This window comes from Malurus melanocephalus, unplaced genomic scaffold (assembly GCF_030028575.1).
Source record: "Malurus melanocephalus ecotype Western Australia unplaced genomic scaffold, MMel_1.1 scaffold_58, whole genome shotgun sequence".
NCBI lineage: Eukaryota > Metazoa > Chordata > Aves > Passeriformes > Maluridae > Malurus > Malurus melanocephalus.
Window position 1 is genome coordinate 796,918 of NW_026623290.1, and position 26,450 is coordinate 823,367.

At 44.3% G+C, this 26,450-nt stretch overlaps 1 protein-coding gene across 1 annotated transcript in view; it reads left to right on the forward strand.

The window, feature by feature from the left end:
- Positions 1 to 26,450, forward strand: part of AKAP13 (A-kinase anchoring protein 13) — a 70,209-nt gene that overhangs the window by 37,133 nt on the left and 6,626 nt on the right. The window contains exons 8-27 of the mRNA XM_057365793.1: positions 1,090 to 1,205; positions 6,004 to 6,175; positions 9,186 to 9,253; positions 9,718 to 9,784; positions 10,908 to 11,043; positions 11,996 to 12,108; positions 12,666 to 12,812; positions 13,394 to 13,644; positions 14,282 to 14,407; positions 14,527 to 14,644; positions 15,159 to 15,407; positions 17,530 to 17,606; positions 18,916 to 19,097; positions 19,178 to 19,260; positions 19,560 to 19,739; positions 20,405 to 20,569; positions 22,619 to 22,689; positions 23,185 to 23,229; positions 24,379 to 24,429; positions 24,754 to 25,203. Of these exons, the coding sequence (XP_057221776.1) occupies positions 1,090 to 1,205; positions 6,004 to 6,175; positions 9,186 to 9,253; positions 9,718 to 9,784; positions 10,908 to 11,043; positions 11,996 to 12,108; positions 12,666 to 12,812; positions 13,394 to 13,644; positions 14,282 to 14,407; positions 14,527 to 14,644; positions 15,159 to 15,407; positions 17,530 to 17,606; positions 18,916 to 19,097; positions 19,178 to 19,260; positions 19,560 to 19,739; positions 20,405 to 20,569; positions 22,619 to 22,689; positions 23,185 to 23,229; positions 24,379 to 24,429; positions 24,754 to 25,203 (2,867 nt within the window). The remainder of the gene's footprint in view (positions 1 to 1,089; positions 1,206 to 6,003; positions 6,176 to 9,185; positions 9,254 to 9,717; positions 9,785 to 10,907; positions 11,044 to 11,995; positions 12,109 to 12,665; positions 12,813 to 13,393; positions 13,645 to 14,281; positions 14,408 to 14,526; positions 14,645 to 15,158; positions 15,408 to 17,529; positions 17,607 to 18,915; positions 19,098 to 19,177; positions 19,261 to 19,559; positions 19,740 to 20,404; positions 20,570 to 22,618; positions 22,690 to 23,184; positions 23,230 to 24,378; positions 24,430 to 24,753; positions 25,204 to 26,450) is intronic.

Below are 26,450 nucleotides of genomic sequence, written 5' to 3' on the forward strand. Positions count from 1 at the left end.
GCACCCAAAAGCCCTCCTGGCACCAGTGCTCTGCAGCTGAAATCACAAGTTATCAGCCTGGTGAAAATCAGTCTCGTGTCTCTGAAGGCTGAAGAATATTTTAGATCACAGGATATGAAMGTCTGCTCTAAGTCTCATCTCTTAACAAGTCTTACTCAGTGTTTATCCACAGCTAATAACATCAGATTATGCATTGTTGCATGGTATCGGTTTACCCCGAGTTATATTTTGCTCTAAAAGTAATTTTTTTCTCCCTGTGGCTGATTCTCTCTAGCTCTCTGTAACAAAAGCTACAACAATTGTGTTTTTGTGTGTTTTTTTCATCCTTGCAAGTTGCACAGAGGAGATAATCTCCCTGCTGGCTTTCARAGTGCTTCCCTGAGGAAGGACTTGTGGCACTGAGGGAGCTGGGTGTCTGGTCTCTGTGTCACTGACAGCTTTGGCTTTTTTTTTTGTGACTGGGAGACTCTTCACCTCTGCTCACTGCTGTTTTCTCCACCTCGATTTAATTTGTGTCTGTTCTGCTTTTGGTTTGTGTTGTACTTAACATTGACAGACTGWGTCCTTTAATGCACTAATTCCTTATTCTTCCATTGTAGCTGAAGAAGTCATAAGCTTGTGCATGTAAAGACTGGCAAAAATTATCTGGGATCAYACAAATTCCTAAATTAATATACATAGCCATCATTGTTTATTAGTCAATATTTTTAYTCTCATTTCCCAGAGAAGGCTTTGCACAGTGTGGCTTCTGTTTAAGACACTCATTGCCTTCCCAGGGTTCTCTTGACCCTTTTCTCTGGAAGGAAATGGTTCTTTACAGCTTTAATGGTTCCTGGTTATTTGACAAGGGGAGCAGCAGAGGGTGCTATGGCACGGCCTGCTTCAAAACAGATAYGAGAGTTCCTTGAAATTTATCTCAAAATCACTGGATTGCCATTTTGTCTTCCCTTTTCCTCCTCTGGTAAAACCCCATGAARCAATCCTTGACTTTATTGGCTAATAAATGCATTTATCCTTTAAAAAGAATCTGTCCATTTAACAGGTGCTTTGGGAAGGAGAAAAGAAAATAAAAGTAACTTTTATCTTTTCTTGATTTTAGCATATCTGAAGAGAGCAGCAGTGTCCCTGCTGGCAAAGGTGTAACAAAAGTCAGCCGCACCTTCAGCTACCTCAGGAATAAAATGTCCAGCAGCAAGAAGAGCAAAGTAAGTGCTTCTTGTCATTTGTGAAATGCCCACAGGCAGCAGGGATGAGTTCTGTGGTTAAGTCTTAGCCTGACTTTCTTGTCTTTACTTTCTTTTACTTCCTTTTGTAAGGGCAGGATTGTTGGTGGGGTGGTAGGAGCTGGTAACATGGGAAATCACAGCACCCCAAAACTGAAACTACCTGAAGATAAACAGGGAAGATTCAAATCAGATATTAGAAAAAAAATGTTCACTGTTCATGTGATYAGGCATTGGAATAGGGTGTCCAKGGAGGTGGTGAAGTCACCACCCCYGCAGGGGTTCAGGAGGCAGCTGGATTTGGCACTGGGTGATGKTTTGGTGSTTYAGGGSTTACASTGGTGGTGGACAGTKGGACTGGRTGATCTTGACAGTCTCATCCAGCCTTGACGAGTCTATGATTTTACTCTTTCCCCCCACAAAGAATAAATTTTGTCCTGGCATGAATTAGGGCTTTGTAGTGATTAATGAGTCTRATTTTTACAGAACCTGTTTAATAAAACAAGGACAGGAGCAGTCAGAAGGGACTGGTTGCTGAAGGCTGTATTATCTTTTCATCATTTTTTAACTTTAGCCACAAAGTTTCTGTGCACTGCAGGAAAATTGCTCAAACGGTGACCTTTAGTGATGGCCAGTATTTATATTTTTTCCTTTTTTTCATCCTTGAAACCCTGGAATTTAATTTGCTGGAAGTTAAGCTTTGCTCAGCACAGCTGAATTTCCTTGGAACAGTATTGATTACAGGAATAATTACATTAATGCTAAATACTTGACACGAACAGGCTGCTGTTGCCTTAGAATGTCCCCTACAGGTTAATATATGCTTGGGGATTTTCCTGGCTTGGTTGGATTTTTTTGCCTGAGTCTCACCTCGATTTATCTGTCTGACAGAAGCTCAGAGCACTTTACTGTCTCGTTAGGTGATATGTTAATATGTTGGTAAATATTGTTGGAAGGCCCTCGAGAGGTGTCATTACACACAGTTCCTCTTTTTGGATTTGTCTTTAAAGATAGAAAACCTCACGTGCCAGTGGCTGAGCAGCTTTAGGACAATACTGCAAAGTTGAATGCTGAAAAAGTAAATCTGTTTACATAGAAACYTCTGTGCAAACACCACTGGGATGTTTGGGAGCATTTTGCACAGACTGGGAATGAGACTGGAAGTTCATTAACTGCTTCTTGCACTTTTGGATGTAAAATCTCTAAACCARGAACTGGAGAGAGAGGTAACTGATCTGGTTGGGACAGAAAATATAACAGCAGTGCTTTTAGATRTTTGCTCAGTGCAGTCTGATTTTACTCGTTTCATGGTTGTGTCTGAAAGAGTTGATAAAGAATTGCTCCAAAATCCCAACCCTAACATGCACTGCAAAAATTGCAACTCGTATTAACTCTGATACCTTTACTAAATAAAAGCCAAAATACCATTCAAGTTACAATTTCTAATCTGCTCATGGTGGAGTGTTTGCAYTGCATACATTTCTAAGGCTCCACCTGTACATTTAAACAATTTAACCCRAAAGTTCTTGGCATTATGGACAAGAAGAACCTGTAAGGGTTTAAAAAAAACCTCAACAAAACAACAAACCTCAAAAGGGGAAGTTTGACACAGGAAGTTGTTTTTTTTTTGGTCTGGGCTGTAAGGAGGGAGGCTTCAGTGTCTTTCTGGCGGAGTTTTACTCATACCCTTCAGAARTGCAGTTTTCTCAGATGAAATAAAGTAAAATAAAATCTGGGTCTATYAATTGTAATGGTTCTTTTGGAAAATGTTGGAGAGAGTTGCGTAAAAGAATCCTAAAAATAAAGGGGTGTTAAGAGCATTAACTGGAGGGAATACTGATAGAAGTTGGTGGGAATTTACCCATGCCTGGCATGTACTCAGTGTTATTTGGGATTTTCAGTGAATCTCTTGCTATCAGCAGAGTGCCCTGATTCACATTTGTGAAGTCTCAAAYATGCTCTAATTTTTGTCAATTCAGSAAAAAATCTTTTTCTTTTCATTTTGGTGGAGAGTTCCTGAGAAATTACAATTAGCATGAGTAAATTCTCTTTTTTCCTTGCCTTTCATAGTAATGAGGCAGTGCTGTATTAGCAGCAGCATTTCAGGGTATATGGTAAAGGTAACTCCTTTAGGAGTTGTAAGAGTCTGAAAGGATTAGGAGACAGGGAGTATTTGTGACCTGCAGAGCAGGAGGAGTGCAAACACACAAAACCTTTCTGTCTGGGCGACTTCTGCAGCACTTTGTTTGCTGAAGTACTACATAGCAACACTGAGGTATGTTAAAATTCACTTTTTCTGTAGCCCAGACATCAGAGTGTTTAATTTACTGCCTTCTAMCTTTTAAATAGGTGGTCTCATATTGATTGGCGACCTGTAAAATATTAATCACATCCTTTTCTGCCTATAGGGGTTTTTTTTTAGCGATTTATTTTTTTAGCAGTGGAAGCTAGGGTAGGGCGAGATGAAAGCAATAGCAAAGCAGCTAAAATCATCTTCAAGGAAGTCAGCAATGGTCCCGCCCTCCCCTGTTTGCTCAACTCCTCGGTGCTGTGCCYGCTGTCCCTGGCTGGCAGCTCCCGGCATCGCCATGGGCTAATGGGGTGCAGCTCCTGCTGGGGAGCAGCTCTCCTGCCCCGAGGGAAGGATGTCCATCAAATGGAATCGATTCTCAGAAGTGCCTCAGATAACAGTGAAGCTGGTGGGATTGAAGCACTGGGAGGTAAGAGCTCTGTGCTTCCTGGGGTTTGGGATCCACCGCGGCGTCGATTCGGTGCCGCGGTACTGGCGTGGTGTCTGCTTTGGGACATCAGCCACAAATCCAGGCTTTACATMTCACTGGCAGCTCCAATAGCTCAAAAATAGTAATTTCTACAGTTCTTCTTTAAATAAAGTTCCAGTAACTGCCACAGGAAAAAAAAAATCTCATTGTGAGAGCTTGTCCTTCAGTGAAGTGGCTGGCAGCCCTTGTGTGGAGTTTGCCGTTTCCTYCTTGAGAGCTTGAGAGTGGTGCACCGACTTCCTGTTTTTCCTGGAGTTGTTCAATTTTAATTGAAATTAAAGTTTGGCTTCAGAATGGCTGGGCTTTGCAGTAAACAACAGGTAGGTTAAAATGCAGGATGAGAAATCTCCTTTCAGCATGAGGGTCACAAGATTTTCCTTGAGCTTAGGGTGATCTTTCCTCCTGGAGCTTCACGAGGTTTGGCAGCAGAGCAAAACTCCAGGCATSAACTTGGTACCATCAGCCCAAGGCTCAAACTGCACAGTTTTAGCYCTAGAATCCTGCCAGGCTGGATGTGTTTAAAGAGGGGCAGGTCAGAGGATGGAAAATGGGGCTGGGGAGGTTTCTGTGGGGTGGTGAGCCAGGCTGATGGCTCAGAGGAGGCGGAGATGTGATGCAATGCAGACTCTTCCTGGCAGGTTTTCTGCTTCAGACAGGATTATTCCATATGGTCATGCTCCTAGTTTTGCTTATTTGCAGAACAAAACAGCGTTTGGGGCCAGTAAATAGACTTTCTGTTTATGACACTTTGCAGGGAGAGACTCCGGTGCTGGAGTTTTGCCTGGGATGTGCTGGGAGAGGAGTTCTTGGGCTGAGTTTCTCATTATTTGAGTTTTTCATSCAGGGCTCAACAGTTTCCCTGCAGGGCTCCATCCCTCTCTCAACCTCTTCATGGCAGTTACTCTCGTGGGCAGCTCTGCAGCTCTCTGATACTCAGCCTGTGACAAAGAGCACGTGGCACATAAATAACAAAATGCAAAGATAAGTTAGCAGAAGTCTTTACCAGTTTCTGGTTAAGCTTCTCTTTCAGATGCCAGGAAATCCGCAGCAGCAGTTAAAAGTACAGACATGGAGCTGATTCGTGTTGTAAACATGGTGTACATTGGTACATGCAAAGGCAAGGAGTTGCTGTAATTCAGATTCAGAGCTTTTTTGTGGAGTTTCCTTTTAAAATTGTTTGGAAGAATTCCAAATCCATGAAAGGCTGCAGGGAAAAATGTTTCAGATTTTTAGTAYTTAGCATTTTCTGTCTAAGGTAGCAATAGAAAAGTAAGCAAAAAYGCTGCTAAAAGTTGAAGAAACTGTGCTTGTCATCTTTGCAACACTGAGCAGCCCAGAGGTTGAGTTGAGTTTGTGGAAGATGAGAGGGTCTTTTATGGTGTTGCTGTTGTTTCTCAACCTTTCTGTGGGGCTGTGTGTTGAGAGTTTGTAAAAGATCCATTTTGCCAAAAAGCTTCACATTGTTGTTTGGGGTTGTATGTGACTGTTGAAAAAGTTGCTAGTTGGAAGGAAAACAGGTGGAAATATTCTGGCAGTGAGGCTGTAAGGCACTGGGAAAGAGATTGTGTTCTCCATTAAAAATGCAGTTGCAAATCACGAGCCTTATGGTTTGGCCTTAAAAATTAACTGTGTTGGAAGTTTGATACAAACTGCATGTGGTATTTATATTTAACACAATTTATTTAAAGTGCTGAAGAGGCTGACGAGAGCCCAGAAAAAGGGTGAAGTCATTAAACCAAGCAGCTTTAAACAAAGCCAGAAGGAAATGGGTGCCTTCAGAACAGACTGGGTTTCACCTGCAGGGGTGAGACACCTGTGTGGGTCAATATATGTAAATCCTCTTCCCCAGGGGCTGAGAGTGGCTCTTTTGAGGCAGAGCTGTGCAGACACATGGCCATTGTTCGGGTGCTCCTGGGTCGATATCCTCACCCTGCAAAGGCAAACACAGAGTGAGTGAAACCACTGCCAACTGACAGCCTCTGGGCATTTTGTCTCGGCAGGAAAAAGAGAAAGATAAAGAGAAGACGAAAGAGAAGGACAAAGATTCCAAGGAGAAGGAGAAAGATAAGAAGCTGTTAAATGGACATCTCTTCACTGCAACCTCTGTTGTAGCCCAAGCAACCTGTTCCCACTGTATGAAACCTTTCAATAAGGATTCGTACTACTGTGCAAGTAAGTTGGGGGGTTCCCCCCTTTTCCTTTTATTTTTCATTGAATCTGGAGTGGAAAATGCAAACCTTACACTTTATTTTCCTTTTGCTTGAGGATGTAGGGTGAGAGAGAGGCTTTGGAGATAGTGATTCATGGAACAGCAGTTGTGGGAACTGGCTGAAATAAGTCATAGCTACATGAAGGTGTCCTGAAACCTCTTTGCTAAGCCTGAGCTCAGCCATGCCAGCAGGTCAGGGGGTTTTCTTCCCCTCGTTGGGCTCTATAAGTTGAGAGGACTTTGGTTATTTCAGCTGCACGTTGTGGCTTGGAGCTGAGGTGCTTRTCAAGATGGACAGAGGTCAAGGACGGCTGGCTCAGATCTTGGCTTTTATTTCCAGTAGGGGAAAAAAGAATCCCACCCATCTGTGGTGTATTTCTCTGAAATACTGCTTCAGTGAACCCACAGTGAGAACCACATGGTACAAAAAGGAAATAGTGACCCTCTGTTCCCTTTGTACCAGAAATTGCATCACAGGTCAGATGACAGCTACCTGTGYGTGTGTGAAGGACGTGCACAGTGCTGGCAGGAAGGGAACCTCATGGAGGGTTTCTGACAGATTGGGGATTTTGTTCTCTTTTATCAGATGGTTTCTCATGCCTGCAGCTCAATAAGGTCAGCAGTGTTTGTGTGGTCAAGCCCAGAGTGCTGCCTGTTTCACACAGCAGCCCAAAGCTACAGAATATGCWGACAAAAATGTCTTTTTCCCACTGCAGCTCAGTGGGAAAGGCTCTCCTCTCCTCACTATTAGCAATTTTTTACTCCAGTGGCTTAGAAATGAGTCAAAGCAAGAGTGGGAAGTGCTCCCAGGCTGGAGCCTTGGGTTCCTTCTGGTGGAYGTGAGCAGGGGAAGGAGCAGCCAAGCTGAATCCCGAACCTCRGCCTTTCCTGGAAGAGATTTCAGCAGAGACACACTCTGATGGGAAATGGAAAACATCAACAATTACAAACTCTCAAATGCATCCTCTCCCCACTTGAYTTTCTCAACAGCTGCTGAAGCCACTTAGAAAATCCAATATATCCAAGTTTAATGCTCTGTATGCTAATGTGTTTTAAAAAAAAAACACTATATGATATATTTTAGCATTTTATTCCTTGTTTTCAAAGTATGATGGAAAATTACCGTAAGTTTTCTACATTGGCCAGAAAATGAATGTCATAAAAAAAGGTTTGGGGAGGACCTAGGTTGGGAACTCACATCTGAGAATTGTTCTTTCTCCCATTTCATCTTTAAATCAACCTCAGATGYTTTGGAAATGATGATTTACAAGCAGAGGAGGCTCTGACATTCCTGTGCTGTTGTAGGCTGGTGGTGTCATCACTGCTCTGTCTCACCTGTTTCTTAATTTTGACTTTTTCTACATGCCTTTTAAAGCACTTGATGCTTTTAAATCAATGTCTCAGCTTTTCAGTGATGCCCCCCAGCTTCCTGAAACATCAACTCAGTGCTGAAAGATTGAGCGTGCTCTGAAACATGGGCAAACAAAAAGTCTCATTTTTAGCAGCTTTCTGCCTTTTTTTTATGATCAGTGATGCAGAGAATAAGGTTTTGGGGGTTTAAGTTACTAATGCTAGTGACACAGAGGAGTTAGAGGAACTTCCTGCTTGCTGAAGAGTTGAAWTAGAGGAATAAAGTCCCTACTACCAGATTTTTTAATATAAAAAATACAAATTCTTGCCAAATGTACATACTGAAGAGCTGCCTTCAGGCTTTTGAGGCTTGAGTGTGGATTTTGTGATTCTGAATTGTCTCACTGCTTCTCTTCATGCACCATGAGCAGGTTCTGTCCTTCTTCCTTGTTTGGTCCTAAATATTACAGTGCTTGTGGGTTTTGCAAGAGCTTTTGGTTTGCTTTTTTCTGTCTTCTSTTGCACAGGAAATTGTGAGGCTTTGTCAGAATAGCAGCACCCTATGACCTTACCCTTATCTTTGTCAAAATACTAGAATTACTGGCTTTTATTGAGTTATCCCAGATGAAAGAGATTCTAGAAATGTGAGCATATTTTGTTGTTCTGGACAGAATTTTTTGTTCTCTTTCTTCTTTAAGAAATAATGCAGAACTTCACACTTACAGTGTAACATTCATGTAAAATACAATTTATTATCTGCGTTAGTGTTGTCATGAATGAGTGGAAATACTTTTCTCTAAGCTAATGAATGTCATCTTGAGTTGTGATCTTTCCTCTGCCAAAAGAGTTAAAGCCTCAAACCCAATTATCAATGGTTAGGGGGGAAAAAAAAAACAAAAACAAACAAACCCACTTTTTAATTGTCTTTGAGAACTTTAATTCCCAGAAATCTGCTGGCAGAGATCATGGGCAGAGTAAGGGTATTGAAAAAAAAAAACCCAAACCACCCAGCACTGGTGAATATCGTGGTTTTGGACCAAAACTTCAGTTTCCAGCAGGAAATCCGGAGCTCATGGTCATGGTCACTGACAGATGCTGCTCCTGTTCCCTTTTCTGGCAGCCCTGTAATACAGCAGCACTTGGGGTCTGTGCTGCAGATCTTACCCATATCTGAGTTTGTGTAAATGAATTTCCCCCTCCTCTTCCTGTCTTTTAGATCTCATAGTTCTTGTCTTGATGAGAACAGTGTTTGTCTTTTCAGAGAAATATTGGCCTTACAACTGGTTTCTGCTTCTGTCTCCTGCTTTCCACCTTGCTTTAAAATGGTTTTTTTTTCCTTTTTTTCTCTTTAAGACCCCATGCAACTCAACCTTGCATTGATTTTTAAACAGAATTTCCTGTTAAATTCCACAAGGAAATGCTRTTAACAAACCAAAAGCTAATTATCCTAGAAAGCAGCTTGTCTCTCAGCATTTGTTGCTACTCGTAGAAACCACAATRAAGCCTGAAAGTTACAATTCTCAGTTGTGTGAGTTAAAAGTTCAGATTGCAAACAGCAAAAACTGACTGTCTTCTGTGGGGTTTTAGTAATTCGTTGGTTTTGGGTTTTTTTTTTTTTTACAGACTGTAATGCAATTGTTCACAAAGGCTGTAAGGAGAGTTTTGCTTCTTGTGCAAAGGTCAAGATGAAGGTAAGAGATTTCATCTACTCTAGTGAATCAACAAAAAAGTTTATGCAGCTRTATAACACTTTYTACCATATGTCACCAAGTTTCCATWTTCTTGTAAAGAACTTCAGCCCCTATGCCGAGGCTTTCACAAAATGAAAACTGTTAAATACTCTGTTTATATGAGGAACACACAGTTTGTGCTTACCCCAAATGCAAGGAACCTGCTTCTCCAAGCTAAATAATGTTGGTGCAATTATGATTTCAGTTCACTTCAGTATTGTCAGCACTTTCACATTTTCATATTTGCTGCACATTTCTCCATCTGTTTTTTGCCCATTTCATTCAGGGGAAAAKAAATACATTTAAAAATACACATACACTGAAAGGATTCAGAGGAAAACTTAGCTTTTTCTGTTTTAGTTATGAGGCACAACCTTCTGGGAGCAGGGAGGAAGAAATTAAAGTGAATTTAATTTTTCTTTCAGCCACAGAGAGGGATGCTGCAGGCACACGATACCTCCTCGTTACCCACAGTAACCATGAGAAACAAAAGTAAGACAATTTCCTTTTCCTTTCCTTTTGTGGTCTGCATATGTTTTGCTGATTGATATTTGATATTATGAAAGATAAGCTTTTATCAAAGCAGGGATGAGAGCATCCTCTGTGCATGCAAAGCAATATTGGAGATTTCAGAAGCTGTACAGATTTCACTCCCTTCTGCAGTGTCCATGTAGCTTTAAGCAAATGTAAAATAATCTCAGATTTAGAATAACTACTTGTGTGCTGTAGCTTGCTGAATGTCTGTAGCTGTTAAATCCACAAAATATGGAAGATGCARCCTATGTCTGTGGGGTCTGACATTGTAAAGAATCCAGCTATGAGTATTAAGTGGAGAGGATTCAAAATACAATTATTTTTGTTTTAATTCAATAGTCTTGGGCTTTGAGGTAAAAAAAAMCAAAGTTTAATTTTGAATAGAAAGAATACTGACAAATGCTGAGATACATACTGCACTGCAGAGTGACCCAGAGTGGGTCAAGGGTAAAGAACAGGTGTGCAATAGCCCAAATTGCTTTTATAGTGCCATGATTTGATAAGCTGAAGTGATAAGATTTTATAAGTGATRGCTTGGAGGTTTCTGTATGGAACCATGCTGTATGATACAGTTGTGGTCTTTATCATGAAGTTCAGAGGTATTGTTCCAGAGAGCAGAAATTCATCTGAAGGAGGAAAAACCTGGGAATTAATATGAACAGATTAGTTAAAGGTATATGATGGTTTAATGAAATAGGGATTGTCATTTCTCTGGGGTGCATACTGATAAGAGAAACTGATCTCAGTTTGAGAAGCAGCAAGATTTAGATGATTGTGGGCCCAGGGAAGTAAAAAGGCAACAGAGTAGATTGCAGCATGATTATTTGTGGAAGAAATCAAATTTACTTTCCCAAGTTCATGTTTCTGGAGCTGTGAGGTGCAGAGGTGCAGTGAGTTCTGCACAGGGGTTGATGTTCTTCCCTTCCTGTGGCTGTTCCTATCTGCTCACATCCCCTGGGGATGATTCTAGAAAGAAAAGGCAGTGGATTTCAGAGTCTGGATCCCTTTAAGTCATCCTCACCCCGGTTTGCAGTGGTTGAGGTGTTTGCTGGGCTGACTGTTCCCCACCATTCCATTCCAGGCTCACAGCCCAAGGAGCGCCCACGTTCTGCAATCCTCACTCCTGACGAGAGCACCGTCACCTCCATCTTCAACAACAGGAGATCCCAGCAGCCCACAGCACTCTCCAAAAGTGTCTCCATACAGAACATTGCAGGGTGAGCTTCCTCTCTGCATGTGTGAGCCTGTGTGTGTGTGTGTGTGTGTGTGTGTTATCTGGCACTGCCAATGGAAAGCAATTCAGATCTCACTAAAAATCAATTCACGTGCTGCCCCTTCATTGAAGGTACAGAAGAGATCACAGACACAGAAATATCCATGTTCTGTGTGATACCATCAGTTATCTCCTGCACAGTCTGATTGTCTGGGTTGGTTTGGTCATGGCAGGAGTTCAGAGGCACAGCTGAGCTGGCCTGGTAGRTTCAAGGCCACTTCACAGAGATGCTCTGGGAAAAAAATCCCTTTCTTGGGCTGGATACTGTACAAGCACACATTCACAGCTCAGGTGTAGTAGTAACTTTTGTGTCCATAACAAAAGGGTGAAGGCATAGAGCTGCAGTCTTCCCTTTTTTAGACTGCATTATACAGAATTCATTACAAAAAAAGGTAAAAGAAAATCTAATTKATGGTTCCTACCATAGTTGCATATTGAGCAGCTCCACATGTGAGGCAGTAGCATGGACTGACATGTTCTGGGGAGTTGGAGTGTCCTGGCTATTCATGGGGAATTGAATTTCAGTCCATTTTTTTGATGTTTCTCAGAGCTAGTGATAAGGACTCTTGTACAGCCTTTGGTGTTGCATTTTTTGCACTGTTTGCTCCAAGGGCAATGAGGATGGGACATGACTGGAATGGAGTTATTCAAACTATAAAAYCTCAGGAGTGGTTCTTTATGGAAAMCACCACCACTCAGAATTGCAGCACATGCAGCTTCTGAGCTCCAGTGGGTAGTTGGTAAACAACTCACAAAAGCACATTTCTGTACGTAATCATGCAGTGCTGGCTTTGTTTTTCAATTCACATTTAAAATGCATTTATTCTGCTTATCTGAAAGTACATTTGGCTGGGTTTTTGTCAACAAACAATATTCCGTGTTCTGTTTTTCTGCAGAGTTGGGAACGATGACAGCTTAATACACACTTGGAAATTCCTGTCACAGTCAACAGACTCTTTACATAAAATCAGCCGGGTTAATGAATCCATGGAGTCACTGGTTGATGAAGGTAAGAGATCTACATGGCATTTATAGGAAAAGGAAGGTCTCAGTGCTGCTTTCCACAAATAGAAAATCTGTTTTCAGCAAGTGTCTTCCTTTCTAATGAACAATTAAAGTGCATTTATTTTAATCTTAGAATATTAGTATGATAAACTAAAACAATGGCCCACATAGTAATTTCTTTAGCTTGTTGAATTATGGAAAAACATTTAGAAGGTTTCAGTTACAGTTGAGTTACCTGGAATTTAGCTCAGGAACAAATATTTCCTCTTCTGTTGTGATTTTTTATTTAACTGCAGTGCTGTTGTATTGCATATTAAGAATACATTGTCTGAGCCAGAGTTTGCTCTATGTGAAAATGGTGAACAGGAAACTAGGAACCAACATTTAAAGTGTTTTTTCATAACTAATCCTTACGTGTAATATGATCTTTTGTGTCAGTGGAGGAGAATRTGTGTGATGTCTGTAGTGTGACTGACAACGCCTAAACCTAAATGATTAGAAAAGAATCTCAAATGGGACAAGTTACCCACATCTTAATGTTACTTAATTTGGTTTGTGAAGGTGCAGACATGAATGAAGGACAGCTCATGGGAGACCTGGAATTAGATTCCAAGCAGCTGGAGGCAGAGTCCTGGAGCCAAGTAGTGGACAGCAAGTTCCTACAGCAGCAAAACAAAGATGTTGTCAAACGGCAGGATGTGATTTATGGTGAGACATCTGCACCTTCACTTTTCACTGCAGACAATTTCATTGTAGACAGCTCYTTGGTGTACTTACATACATTTGGGAGGTTTTAGGCTGGTGAATAGGAGCATTGCTTTGGTTTCCTCAAAAGCCAAACTCTCATTCTTGAYGTTCTTAGAAATGGAATGCATTATGTGAAAGCTTTCTTTCTGCATATCCAGAAGCCATCAAAACCCCAGAATTGCTTCTCCTCAATTGTCTGCTGCTGACTGGGTTACAGCACCAGCAGCTAGGTAGGAAGTCTTCCCCTGTGGGATTCAGAAGCCATTCTGTATGGCAAAAGTGGGATATGTGGAGGCTGCCAGTGAGGTTTAGCAAGGAGAAGATGCCAGGGCTGAAGGTTGGGACCTCAGCAGCAGCATCCAGAGCTCTCTGTTGTGGGACTCCTCTTCCCCCTGTTTATCTCACGTGAAACTCATTGATGTTTCAATTCCTGACATGAAATTTTCTGAGGCAACTTGGAGAAACCCAGCTATGGGAAAGCTTTCCAAAGGCAGCTTTTCCTTGTGCTGTAACCCATGAWCTCCTGTCCTCGTCCTCTGCAGAGCTCATGCAGACAGAAATGCACCACGTCCGTACTCTGAAGATCATGAATGATGTGTACAGTGCAGCCATGSTAAAGGAGCTGCAGTATGACCAACAAGTCGTGGACAAGATCTTTCCCTGCCTGGAAAACTTGCTGCACATCCACAGTCACTTTTTCCAGCGGATTCTGGAAAGGAAGAAGGAGTCACTGGCAGACAAAAGYGAAAAGAACTTTGTTATCAGGAGGATAGGTGACATCCTAGTGAATCAAGTAAGTGCTGGAAAATGTTTGCAGTTCTGAGAACACAGCTGGAAAACAGATGCTTTTCCTTCCCTTCTGTTTGTGCCTGTCAGATAAGCACAGTGATGGCACCTTTACTCCTCACACATGTAAAAATCTCTGCCTCTGCTTTTTGAAGCACTTTTTGCTCTTTCAGAGACAGGGCCACTGTTAAAAATGAATTTAATTCATTTTGTGGGAAAGAGGAGTGTTCACGGACAGGCACAAAACAATTTGACCGCAGCCTGAAGCACAGGCAGGAGCTCACAGCAAAATATGCTCCGTGTATTTCTTGGCTGCATTACTGGCCTGGTGTTTAACTCGGGGTGGATCATTTTACTTTTTTTTATCCACAGTTTCTGTCTTCTTTTTGCCATTTGACATTTTGCTATGTCTGTCTTGACTTTTTTTTTTGTTGTTCAGTGTAATCCCAAATTTTGCTGTAGGGTGTGAGCTCGGTGAAGTCCCAAAATCAGCTCTTTACTGTCTAGAGATCTGTTTGCACGGTTGAGGATGCTTGGGACTGTTATAATTCCATCAAATCCTTCTGAGAGGCTGGCAGGCAGTGCTGGGATTCAGCCCAGGAGCTCAGTGTGCAGGTTGGAGCTGTGTGTCCCATTTTTTGCAGTTCTCTGGGGAGAGTGCTGAGCGCATGAAGAAAACCTACGGCAAATTCTGCGGGCATCACAACGAAGCTGTCAATTACTTCAAAGATCTCTACTCCAAGGACAAACGCTTTCAGGCTTTTGTCAAGGTAGGACCTGGCAGGACAGATGTAGCCCATGAAAAAAAAAAAAAAAAAAAAAGTGTGTCCTTCCTGCACTCTGGGGAGTGTTTTGCTACAGAACTGAAATTTTCATCTTTGTTCCTTAGAAAAAAATGAGCAGCTCCCTGGTGAGGCGTCTTGGGATTCCCGAATGTATTTTGTTGGTAACACAGAGAATCACAAAGTACCCTGTCCTTCTACAAAGGATACTGCAGTACACCAAAGGTAGRGACAGTTCTTCTATTCTAAGCACGTATTTGTTTGTCCAGTGTGAATTTTTTGGATCCTTTACGGCTGAAGCAGATTTTCTTAGCAGCTAATCCAGTCACTGTTGTCTCACATCACCCCARCGAGATAACTCAGTTTCATTGCATCCATTTAGGATTATTTCTTTATTTGTTCCTTGATTTAGTTGTTGTAAGTCTGTAGCCAATTATGGAGCAGCATGCTGAGACTCCAAAGTTTCCCAGCTTGCTTTTTTTTTGGTAATGGCTAAAATATGTGATTAATTTGTGCATTTCATCTGTAGTGTCCCATATACAAAATATATTGGAATGGTCCCCAGCCTCAATTATGTGTATGTAAAAGATTCTGTGAAACTCTTTAATGGGGAAAAATATCTCATTTAATTATTCAAAATTATAGTATGGGGACTTGAGAGAAAAGGAAGGAACGAAGTAAAATTGGGAAGTTAGACAGCACAAAGTGAAATTGAGATCTTTCTGTTTCTTTTCTAAAGAAAATGAAGTGGAACATGAAGACTTGACTCAGTCATTAAACCTCGTTAAAGATATGATTGCTGCAGTCAACAGTAAAGTCAGCAATTACGAAAAGAAAATGCGTCTTGGGGAGATTTACAACCGGACRGACAGCAAGTCCATCATGAGGATGAAGAGTGGCCAGATGTTTGCMAGAGAGGACTTGAGGCATCGGAAGCTCATCCGAGATGGTCCTGTTTCCCTAAAAAGTGCAGCTGGCAGGTTAAAAGGTAAGGCTTTCCTGCCTTCTGCTGTGCAAGGACTGAGCTCACCCTCTCTGCGGGTGGGATTTGTGTTTAGTTTGGTGCCTYCACCCTTTTTCTTTTCTTCTGCTTTGATAGATGGTGACAGCAGYTTTCCTCTGCTGTACACTCACTCCCCATGGCATTTCCAGTTCCTTGTGTGGGTTCTGGGGTGATGGAGAGCTGCCTTTCCTCCTGGTGGCTGTGACACCACAGCCGAGGAGCAGAGCTGCTCTGGGATCCTCTGGACAGGAGGGCACGATGGGGCTTCAGCTGCCCACAGCAGAGTCACATCTCTGTGCCTGTGCCACAGTTCCAGGAGTTGTGCTGGTTTAATCTGGAACCCAGCCTCAGCTTCCCAGGCCTTTCCTTTGCTCCAAGGGCTGCCCAGGCTCAGCATTCCCATCCCAGTTTCACTGGGATCCAGGGASATATCCCAGGAATTTGTTCCTCTTGAACCTCTTGAGCTGTTGAAACTGTTGAGCAGAGATGTCCCTGTCACTGCCCYTGGTGTCCCTGCAGCTGCCTCTTGYTGGGTCAATGTTTCCTTGAGTTGATTTTTGCTTATTATCAAGTAGAAGTAATTCCCTTAAGGTGCTGTTCACTGAAGATCTCCACTGAATTAAACACTAAATCTCCCAAGCTGGGACCGTGGTAAGAGCAGTAAGAGCAGACAGGGCTRTGCCTCAGGCTTGGCAGGAAGGCTGGGTTTCCCTTCCTCCCTCGAGCATGAAGTGATTAAATTACACTCTGTGGGCATGAATGGGGCCCGGGAGCCTGATGCCGTGCTGTGCAGGGAGGTGGTGATAACGTGGAATTCCATGTGGGGCATGATTTATTTCGAGGTTTTGGAAGCAGGAAGTTCACAGATGATTTCTAGGCACCAAGACTACTGCTGCCTTTAGATGGTGGATGAAGCAAGTTCTGCTGCTGTTGTGAAATCCTGTGATAAGCACAGGCTCCATTTGCATTTTTCTTAGTCACAGAAATGCACAAACATGTCTGTAATGCAAATTCTCAGGGGAAGTAGGTCCTGCAGGCAGGATCTAGACCCAGGGAGGGAGAGTAGAAAGTTTATATATTCAGGTTATTTTGTGGTATTTGAAATGGAGCACTGAGATTTATAGGGAGAAATTTTACTTGAGGGTTTTAGCATTTCCCCTCTTGCAAAGTGCACGGAACAAGAGAGAAATGGAGTCAAATGCCACCTTCTGCAAASCTCCCAGAGCCTGGATTTCATTTTGCAGCCTTGCTTAAAGTWTAGTGGTTCTTTTATCTGGAATGGATTCTGTCTTCCCAGAACAGACTGGAAGGATTTACCCATGGGATGATTTAAGTTTTTGGTTTGCTTCCTCTCTGTCACAAGATTTCCCAAGTACATTACACAAAACCTCTTTGTACGGAGGGGTCTGGGTGGGGCATTACACTTGGTAGTTGCTGTGCARTTTTATGATATGTTATTAGGAGACTTGGAAGGCTCTATGTGTACTCTGGGAAAAGACTGATTTAAAATCCTCTCTTGGCTTGAGGTTGTGCTTCCTCCTCCCGTGAAAGAAAGCCAGGTCCTGTGTCTCAGGCAGGCTCCCCTTGGAGCTGACAGGAGCTGTGTTTGTCTGAGAGCAGAATTACTGGTGGCTCCTGAAGTCAGTATTTCCTGGGAAAGAAACTGCAGCTGACAAATGTTGTTATTGCACGATAATTTACACCCCGCAAACCTCTCATCAAGAGAACCATAAAACCCAAAACTTCCTGCGCAGATATTTTGCTCGAGGGCTAAAATATTGATTGTTGGAGAAGAYAGAGCTTCTATTGAATTAACATCTTTGGTTTTCACTGTTATGCCCATGTCTTAACTGGCAGTGGTTGGAGAGGAGCACTCCTGTTCCCATGGATGAGAGCAAATCCTGCAGGATGCAAAGCAGGGCAGAGCTAACCTGACCTGGCATCTCCAGGAGCTGCCCCTGCTCCTCCTGCTGACTGGGAGGTTGCTGCTGCTTTCAGGATTTGCAAAACCAGCCCTGCTGCTCCCCAGCACTGGTGTCATTATGAGAAATCCATTCCAGGGTGGGTTGTGTGGTTACACTGCTCTGGTGTGCTTCTTCTTTTGCAGAAGTCCAGGCTGTTCTCCTCTCTGACATGCTYGTGTTCCTTCAGGAGAAGGACCAGAAATACGTCTTTGCCTCTCTGGTAAGGCTTCAACCTTTTCTTTTTCTTGCTTTTCTACATGAGCTGTTGTGTTGTGCAGCAAACCCAGTCACTGCCTGCTAAACAACTTAATTTTCTCTCCTGGAACATTTTTGTTTGCTGAGCAGACTGGGTTCTTTTTGATGGGAAAACATGTCTTCATGCCCCACCTCCCCTCCCTGCAGCTCCTTGGCGCAGCTGATAATTGGCCTTGCAAACCTGCCTGTCACTCGATACACTGTGCTTTGCAGTTTGTGCACACTGGAGCAGTGATTGGGGTGGGAGGGGGGCAGGGGATAATGCARACATTGTAAAAATAAACCTCGGCAGAAGCAAATGTCCAAATACACTGAAATCAGCTATGGGGGAGGCAAGGTGAAATGCCAGGGCAGTGCATTCAACAGAACAGCTTGAAAATAAATGTCAGAGAAATATATTTGTAATGTGCAGGAGCAAAAAAACATTAGCTTTGAGGGCAGGCTCCTGAAAAGGGCTGGGTACACTGACCTGCTAAAGAAAACCTGGTGCCTAATGGAGTCTGCTGGGCTGTACCTTCCAGGCATGGTCTAGACTGACTAAACCTTGTGACCTTTCCACTCTCTGAGCATTTTGAAAGCTGATAATTTGTTATTCCAGTTCCACCAACCCTCTGCACGGGCTCAGTGCCCTACAAGGGGGAAGCTGATTTGTATCCCAGTGCTGCCAGTGAACCAAATCAGCCTGGTTTGGCGTGTGGTACAATGCACAAAGGGGCTGAGTGGTGTGCAGATGACACAGCAGCCTGGGGACGTTGTCACCCAGCAGGCTGATGACACAGAGACCATAGCACAGTCAATGTCATCTCACACATGAGYTGTCACACAGGAGTCAGATGGGAGCTTCTGAGAGCAGCAGAGTTTTTGTGGGATTTGAAAACAAGATTTTACTCTATCCTGTGAGTGAGGCAGGCTAGCAAGCTGCACCAAGTGCAAGGAGCTGTGATATTAGTGACAGGGAGAGTGTGGGCAGTAGGAAATGAGATCAGAGCAAAATATGGTAGAGTTCACAAAAGCACAAAGTCAATTTGAAATTAATTCTCTCTTGTAAAGGAGTGAGGTGAAATTGCTTTTCCTACAGAACTGTTAGAGGGAAGCAAACCCTTCCCTGTTGTTTGACCCTGTTGAAATTATTTGGTTTTTTAATTAGCCAATAGGTTCAGAAAATGTTTACAACCTGAAAGATGTAACTAGGGTTTATCAGGACCTTTTCAATGCCAGTTTAAATCAGGTAACCAGCACCCTTCACTTCCTAACCCGTTTCTTTTCATCTGAAGGACCAGAAATCCACTGTGATCTCTCTGAAGAAGTTGATCGTACGAGAAGTGGCTCATGAAGAGAAGGCTTTGTTCCTGATCAGCATGGGTGGAAAAGATCCTGAAATGGTGGAAGTSCACGCCAGCTCCAAAGAAGAGCGTAACGGCTGGATCCAGATCATCCAGGACACAATGAACACCATGTGAGACACCCAGCTGCTCTTGGGAGGCAGGGGTGCACTGGTTGTGTTCCTGTAGTAATTGAGCCTTCTCTCCTGTCCAGGGATAGAGATGAAGATGAAGGAGTCCCTTGTGAGTCTGAGTTTGAAAAGAAATTGTCCGATGCGAAAGTGAGAGGACTGAAAGGTAAAATCTGCCTGGCACAGAGCTGGGGAGAGGTTGTAGAAAAATATTCGTGTTTCATGGGGAGAACTGTGGCTTTTTTCAATCCTGCAGCCAGCAAACAGCTGCAGTCCTGGTTTGCAGCTCATCTCCCKTGCATTATTTATTTTCTGAGCCTGATGGGTGCCGCTGCTGTGCTGCCAAACCCAGCACATATTGTCAGGCTCCACTAGATGGGGCCAATACCTCAGCAATCTCTCCCGTTTCCTTGCCAAAGCTTTTATTTTTCTGTCTTCATCCCTGTTTTCTGTTCACCCTCCCAGAACAACTTCAGCAGAAGGATAAACAGATTCTGCTCTTGCTGGAGGAGAAGACGAAGATCTTCCGGGACATGGCAGACAGTTCAGTGCCCGAGGAGATGCCAGGCTCCAGGCTGCTCTTCAGAGCCAACACAGAAGAGGCTCCAAAAGGAGAGGCCATCATGAAAACTGCAATAAATGAAGGTGGGCATGTCATGTGATATGAACAATAATTGGTTGCCTTCACTGAAGGCATCAGTTCTCAAGCAGCAGTTTTGCAGGGGAAGTCTTTGTCAGAATAACAAGGAAAAACTGGTACTCATGGTATTGTCTAAGGGACAGGTCATGGGGATCAGGAAAAAAAGCAGATATTGAGGGGTGTTGAAAGAAGGCAGAAAAGTCAGCACAAAGAAAAGCATGCACTGAACTTCCTTTGGGGTCAGGAGCAGTATGGCATTTATCTTTGGCTGAAATTTGGGCCATCCAGGCTTTTTCTGTGCTTCAGTCTAAGCAAGATATGAGATTGGGGCTTGGGTTCTGTCAGGCACTTGTGGTGCCTGCAAGGGACAAGCAGGTCRGGTGACAAAGGCAAGGGTAGGTGGAAACTCGGGCAGCTTTCCAGTATGATCTTTGGAGAGGCTAAAATTATTAATGCTGTTATCAGAGCACATCAGGGTTGCCTGGAGGAAGAGAGGGAGGTGTAAGCCTGTGCAGAGCTCCAGGAATTGGTGTTATTGGTCAGACTGAGTTGTTGCAGGGGYAGTGTGTACTGTTGATATCATTGTCAGAGAAACATGGATTCTTGGTACAGCAAAGACTCTGTTAAATCTGAGGTGGGCTTGAACAGAGGTATTGTTGCTTTTCATCAGTTGAACTGCTGCAAGACCTGGTGAACAGGAGCCTGGGCACTGCCCTCGGACAGCAGGTCAGCAGCACTGCCATGGATCAGGAGGGAGGAGTGGGCCCCATCTCACTCCCCAGAAGGGCAGAAACCTTTGGAGGATTTGACAGTCATCAGATGAACGCCTCCAAGGGTGAGTGGTTCTATATGTGCACATCAGCATTTGTTAATAATATGCATCCAGTCATATCCTCTTTCTTCAGAAGGACTTCAGCTGGTGGTTTGGGTTTGGTTTGGGTTTCACAACTCTCCAACAATAGTTGATARATTAAATCACAAATTAGGAAAATGRTGGAATGATGGTAGCTGAGAACCTGTGGCTACACCAGGGTTAAACATCTGAACTCTTCACTCCTGTCTGTGCTCTAAGTTATACTTGCTATTTTACTTAYGTGCCACATGAAAGCATTTGGCTTCTCAATAAATGAGTTTCTTCATGTTRCTATTGTAATATCTACAGCTCTGTTCTTTGTTCTTCACTTTCCTTCCCAGCAGGAGCCTCATGCTCTTGCATTTACAAATGGATGTGGATATTGCTGAATCAAACACCTTCTCCCCTGTCTCTGYTCTTTATGCATTGGTGTTCCACCTACATCTGCATGTGTTATGCCTGCAATTAAGTCTCTCCCAAAGAAATGTGTGACTGCTTACTTCAGCTGCATAGTTGGCTGCTTYCCAATGCCCTCTTTCTTTGCTCTAGTCATCAGAAACTTCGCTGTCCTCAAATTCCTTTCTCTGTGGTCTCGCTCACACTCCCAATACAACCAGTTTTGCTGTGCTAGTGTCTGTCTCAGCACTGGGATTGTTGGACCTCGTCTGACCTCCTCTGTTAAAGGAGCAGGGTTAGCTGCAGACAGTCAGACATCAGAACTATGCAGAGGCTTCCCCAGCTCTGTTGGAGAGCTGCAAAGTCCTCTACGGGCCTTGTCATCATCATGACAAATATATTCACAGTGCAGGGGTTTGCTGAGGTTTGTTCCTCTTTCTGTTGCAATGGTGAATGGGACAGRCTCAGGCTGTTTGTTGCCCAGATCTAAGTTTTCTGTAATTGCAGGGTCTTAGGAGATTATGGGAAAAGAATACAGGGTCTGTTTGTTCAGCTGGAGACCAGGAGCTATGAAACCTGGCATTCATCTCYAGTTCTTCTGTTCACAACCTGTGAAACCTCGGGCAAGGCTTATAACCTGACTCCCCTTCGTTCTCCCCTCCAGCAAAGCAGAAGGGAGGAGTTTCCTCCTGCAGAGAGGTGGAAGGTCCCAGGACGTGGCACAGGAGAGCAGGTCTGTTAGGAGGACTTGAGGGTCAGCCTCKAACAGCAAAGCCAGCCTCGGGGTGGGGGGAGGAGAGGGCCCTTGCACCAGGTTTGGTGTCCTTCACACCCATGCAGGTTCAGGTGTGTGTAAAGTTTTTTATTTTCAGGAGTAGCAGAAGGAAGGTTGCCACTGCAGGTGTGGGTTTTCCCCATGGGCTTCACCTCAKCTGGCARGGGGAGACAAGAGTCTTGGCAAGARCTAGAGAATGGAAGGTCTGTGTGGCTCTTTTGTGCAGATGGGCAGCACAAGGGGAGGGTCACAGCCCTCCTGTCCCCACAGGTCAGTTCAGTCCTGCTTGGCAGCACTGATACAAACCTTGCAGGGGGAAGTTAGAAAGAGAAGCCCAGTGTTCCTTTGAAGATGCAGGCATCTGATAGCTAAGGTTAATGATAAATTGTTAGCCTAGAATTACACAGGGTGTTGCACAGCAGTATCTGACCCAGATGTAAATTAACTTGCACAAGAGAGRCATTGAAACTATACCTGCAATAATATACCCTGATATGATTCTGTTATCATCCTCCATCTGCTCTTATGCTTCCTCATGTCTTCTCAGCAAGTATTCTGTGGTGGTAGACAGCAGGGCAGGGGCTAGACAGAGCACCAGTTAATAGCAGAGTGCTGAATTTATCAGCACGTTCTCTGAAACCAAAGTCAATCCTAATCTAAATTCACATCCACTTTTTCTGGAAGTGCTGACGTGTTCCATATATTTAGGGCTCAAATGCATTTAGTTAAAATGTCAAGAGCTCTGCGTCCGCTTTTGTGGARCATGTGAATTTCCTGTATTAAATTTCTCAGACTTTAGCAAGTCCATCTCTGCATTAAAATGCTGAATAACCAATGTCAGTGCTGSCTTCTTCCTTTAGGTGGAGCGAAAGATGAAGGCGACGATGCTCAGGACCTTCGGAGAACAGAGTCAGACAGCATTTTAAAGAAGGTACAGCTTTGTGTGTCTGCCTGAATTCAGATTCCAGGAGTGACAGTTGTAGTCTTGAAAAATGCCTGAAAATTTCATGACAATTAGATACACCCCTAATAAGTTAAAAATAAAATAAGATGTGAAATATGCAGCCAAAACCACTGACTTGAAAAGCAGTGCCAATCAGTTGTACTCCTTGGTGGCACAGGCTAACTGCCATCTGTCTGCAGGTCAGCCAAAGCATGTGTTTAATTAGSCATTGTTACTGAAATGATAAGGTCAGCTGCAACCTTGCACTTCTTTCTGGGGATCGATCCATCACATAACTGCAAAATAATACCTAATTTACATTTGATTGTATATGTTCTAACCTCCTGAAAAAAACATGCATGAATTCTCCAAAAAATGGAAAGTGGGGGAGAGTGTTCAATGGATATGTTGTTAGTTCAGCTTCAGAAGACATTTACTRTGATTTTTCATTGTCCTCATATTAAATTTGTGATCTTGTCGTAGGGTGGAAATGCTAATTTGATGTTCATGTTGAAAAGAAATAAYGAGGTAAGAATTGATTCCATTGCTCAGCTGTTTCCTTCATTTAAGTGGCTAGAGAATTTGTCTCAATAGGTGATAATGTAGAAGAAAACACATTTAATTTGCTGAAGCACATCTAGACTTTTAAATGCATTAAGCTGAACCCACTGTGTCATTTATTTGTTTAACCTTGGATGTTTAGACAGGGAATTCACTGATTGTCATCTGCTTGCCAGCAGGATGATACGTGCTGATTATAAGCAGCAAGGGTTAATTACCACCAGGATGCACAGGGCTGTATTTATTGTGCATCTGCAGACAGAGAGAGTTTAATTTTATGTTGCAGGTGCAGTGAATTGGGGCAATTAGATTTCTATTCTCCCTTTGATACACATTCATAACTCCTAATTAGCATTAATGACAAAATGAGAAGCAGTTCTCTTAATACTGGCTATCATTCCACCACTGCAAATACTGAAGTGCTTTTTATTCTTCTTAAAATTAATCATAGGATATGAGAGATGCAGAGAAATTTTTAGCTAGGCTAAATTTAGGGATAGGGCATCACTCCAAAATGGTTTGCTCTGTACTGATGCATGAGGTATTTGCATTTCTGTATTTTCAGAAAGCCTCCATGAACACACCTGCTGCACTTGAGTGCCTGCTATAGTGCAGCTTTTCTGCCTGGTGGCAGTGGGTCTTGTGTGTRTCCTCTGGGGGAGAAGGCTACAAACAGCCACATCTGTTTTAAGATTGCTATTTTTTTTTCGCCCCTTGAAACCTTTTTTCTGGAATTTTTAAGTGAACTTCTGGGCTACATCCCAGTTACTCTGCTTGTTCTTGAGCAAGTTGAAGCTGTGGGAAATGGTTTGCAGAGGCAGCCCAGGACTCCCTGTCCATGAGGTGCCTCTGCAGATGTTCCTTCCCCTTCTGCAGTAACAGCTTAGAGAAGGGATGAAGGCAACGCCAGGCACTGCTGGGAGATGCCCAAGGGATGTATTGGTGCACTGGGGATTGATGCAGTCATTGCAAGGGAAGAGTGAGGAAAAGCAGGGTGCAGAGGGGTGGCTGTACAGCTTGCCAGACCCACGGRTGGGGCACAGAGGAGCAGAGGGTGCTGTCCACGTACCCCAGCACCCACTGAGATCTAACAGCAACGCTTCTGTTTTCTCGCAGCAGGTCCTCCAAACCATTACCAGCCTCCATAAGCTGCTCAGCGCTTTGCAGGTAGGCTTAGCCCTTCATCCTGCTCCCACACAYCGCTTGCCTGAGCTGCCAGTCGTGCTTTGCCCCTTGTCTCCCCTTCTCCTGCCACATCCCTGCACGGCTGGACACCTCACAGCCAGCTGGGGAATGAGCTGGATGTGGGAATGAGCTGCTACCTTAGGGAACCTGATTTTGGGAGGCTGCTGGGTGAGATGCTTTGCCAGCACGCTCTGGTAACCCAGCTGCCACGCAGAGAAGGGGTTTAGTACAGCCCCCTGAGGTTTTCAGGGCTGGGTCTCTCCCCACGGAGAGGAAGCTGCAGTATCTCTGTGTGCTCCCTCCCAGGGCGTGGTGCTGCAGCAGGACACCTACATCGAGGACCAGAAGCTGGCTCTGAGCGAGAGGGCTCTGAGCCGCAGCATCTTCCGGCCCAGCTCGCTGCTGGAGCAGGAGAAGCAGCGCAACCTGGAGAAGCAGCGGCAGGAGCTGGCCAACCTCAAGAAGCAGCAGACGCAGCACCAGGAGGAGAGGCGGAGGAGGGAGAAGGAGTGGGAAGTRCGGGAGAAGGAGCTGGCGGAGCAGGAGGCGCAGGTGGCGCAGCGCGAGGCTGAGGTGCAGAGGCTGAGGCAGGAGCTGGAGCGCGAGCGGGACGAGCTGCAGAGGAAGAAGGCGGCCTACCAGCTCGACCTGGAGGGGCTCCGCACGGCGCAGAAGCAGCTGGAGAGGGAGAAACTGCAGCTCAAGCAGGAGGTGGAGCGATGCGCTCAAATGCRGCAGGAGTCCGACCACAACCAGGTAAACGATGCTGAGGGCCAGGCTCCTGGGGAAGCTGATCCCTGCAGGGAGCTCTCAGCCCAGCCCAGCCCAACACAGAGGCCTGGGATCTCAAACTGGCTCTTCCCTTGCCTGTGATGGGCAGTGCTGCGTTTCTTGCAGCTCTGGAGCTGCTGAGGCACTGCCAGTGTGTGCTGGGCAGGCTGAGCTCTGCCCCCTTCCCTGGCTGTCCCCTGGAGGTGGCTGGCACCCAGGGACAGTGTCCTCGGTGATCCCAAGAGCTGACTCTGCCTGATGTTGGCCTTCATCCCCCGAGGGCTGAGCTCTGTGGAGCGGTCAGGTAGAGATGTCCTTCTCAACAACAGCCTGAGCCTTGTGGGTGATCTGCAGCCTCCAGGTGTCACAAAAACCACTTGTGAGGCTGATAATTGTAGGGCAAGGCTGTTTGCACACTGACATCYATCCCCAAAAGCATTCTCATCCAGCAAAGAGATGGCATTGCCCCTGTCCTGAAAAGACCCAGCACCTGCAGGTGTAGCACAGTGAGCCAAGGTCCCCAGCTCTGCTCAAAAAGGCTTCTGGGGTTTGGTGACTGCTCACAACAAAGGAAAACTCCCACACAGATCCTGCTTTGGCCATTTTTCAGCAAGTTGAGGTTTATTTCTTTGCAGTTGTGCAGCAGTCTGATTGAGGAGGGCAAGCATCATTGGCAAAACATGGGCTGAATTTAATCCTTAAGCCTGTTGATCATTCGTTTGTAACTCACTAATTCTGACTGTCATTTGCTTAAAGCTATAGCAGAATTAGTTTATAAATGTTGGATTACAGAGTGGAAATGATTTTGGGTACCTGAACGGCCTAATTGTGGAGCTGAGCAGTGAGCTATTAGAAGGTAATCACCAGAGGAGGCCCTGCWCCCTCCCACCCAGCTCCTGATCAAGCCACAAGTTTTCCAAGCAGCCAGTGAAGCTGTTCCAGCTCCAAGCACTCRTAGATGAGGGGCATGGATGCTGTGGGAGAGGCTGAGAGGTAAAATGCCTGCGAGGCCTAAGGGATTTGGGAGAAGGAAGCACCTTCTCAAGGCAGGTATCTGACTGACACGGCAGAGCTATTAATAGAGGGTTTGGTCAGGCTTTGTTGGGCTTGTTTTGATCTTCCCTTTGAATGTGCAAGCTCAATTACATCCTGAGACAGCCGTTAGGAAGAAAAAAAAAGATCAGGAAAAATGCTTTTGCTTTCATCTTTCGCTTGGGAAGGTTTCYTTTGAC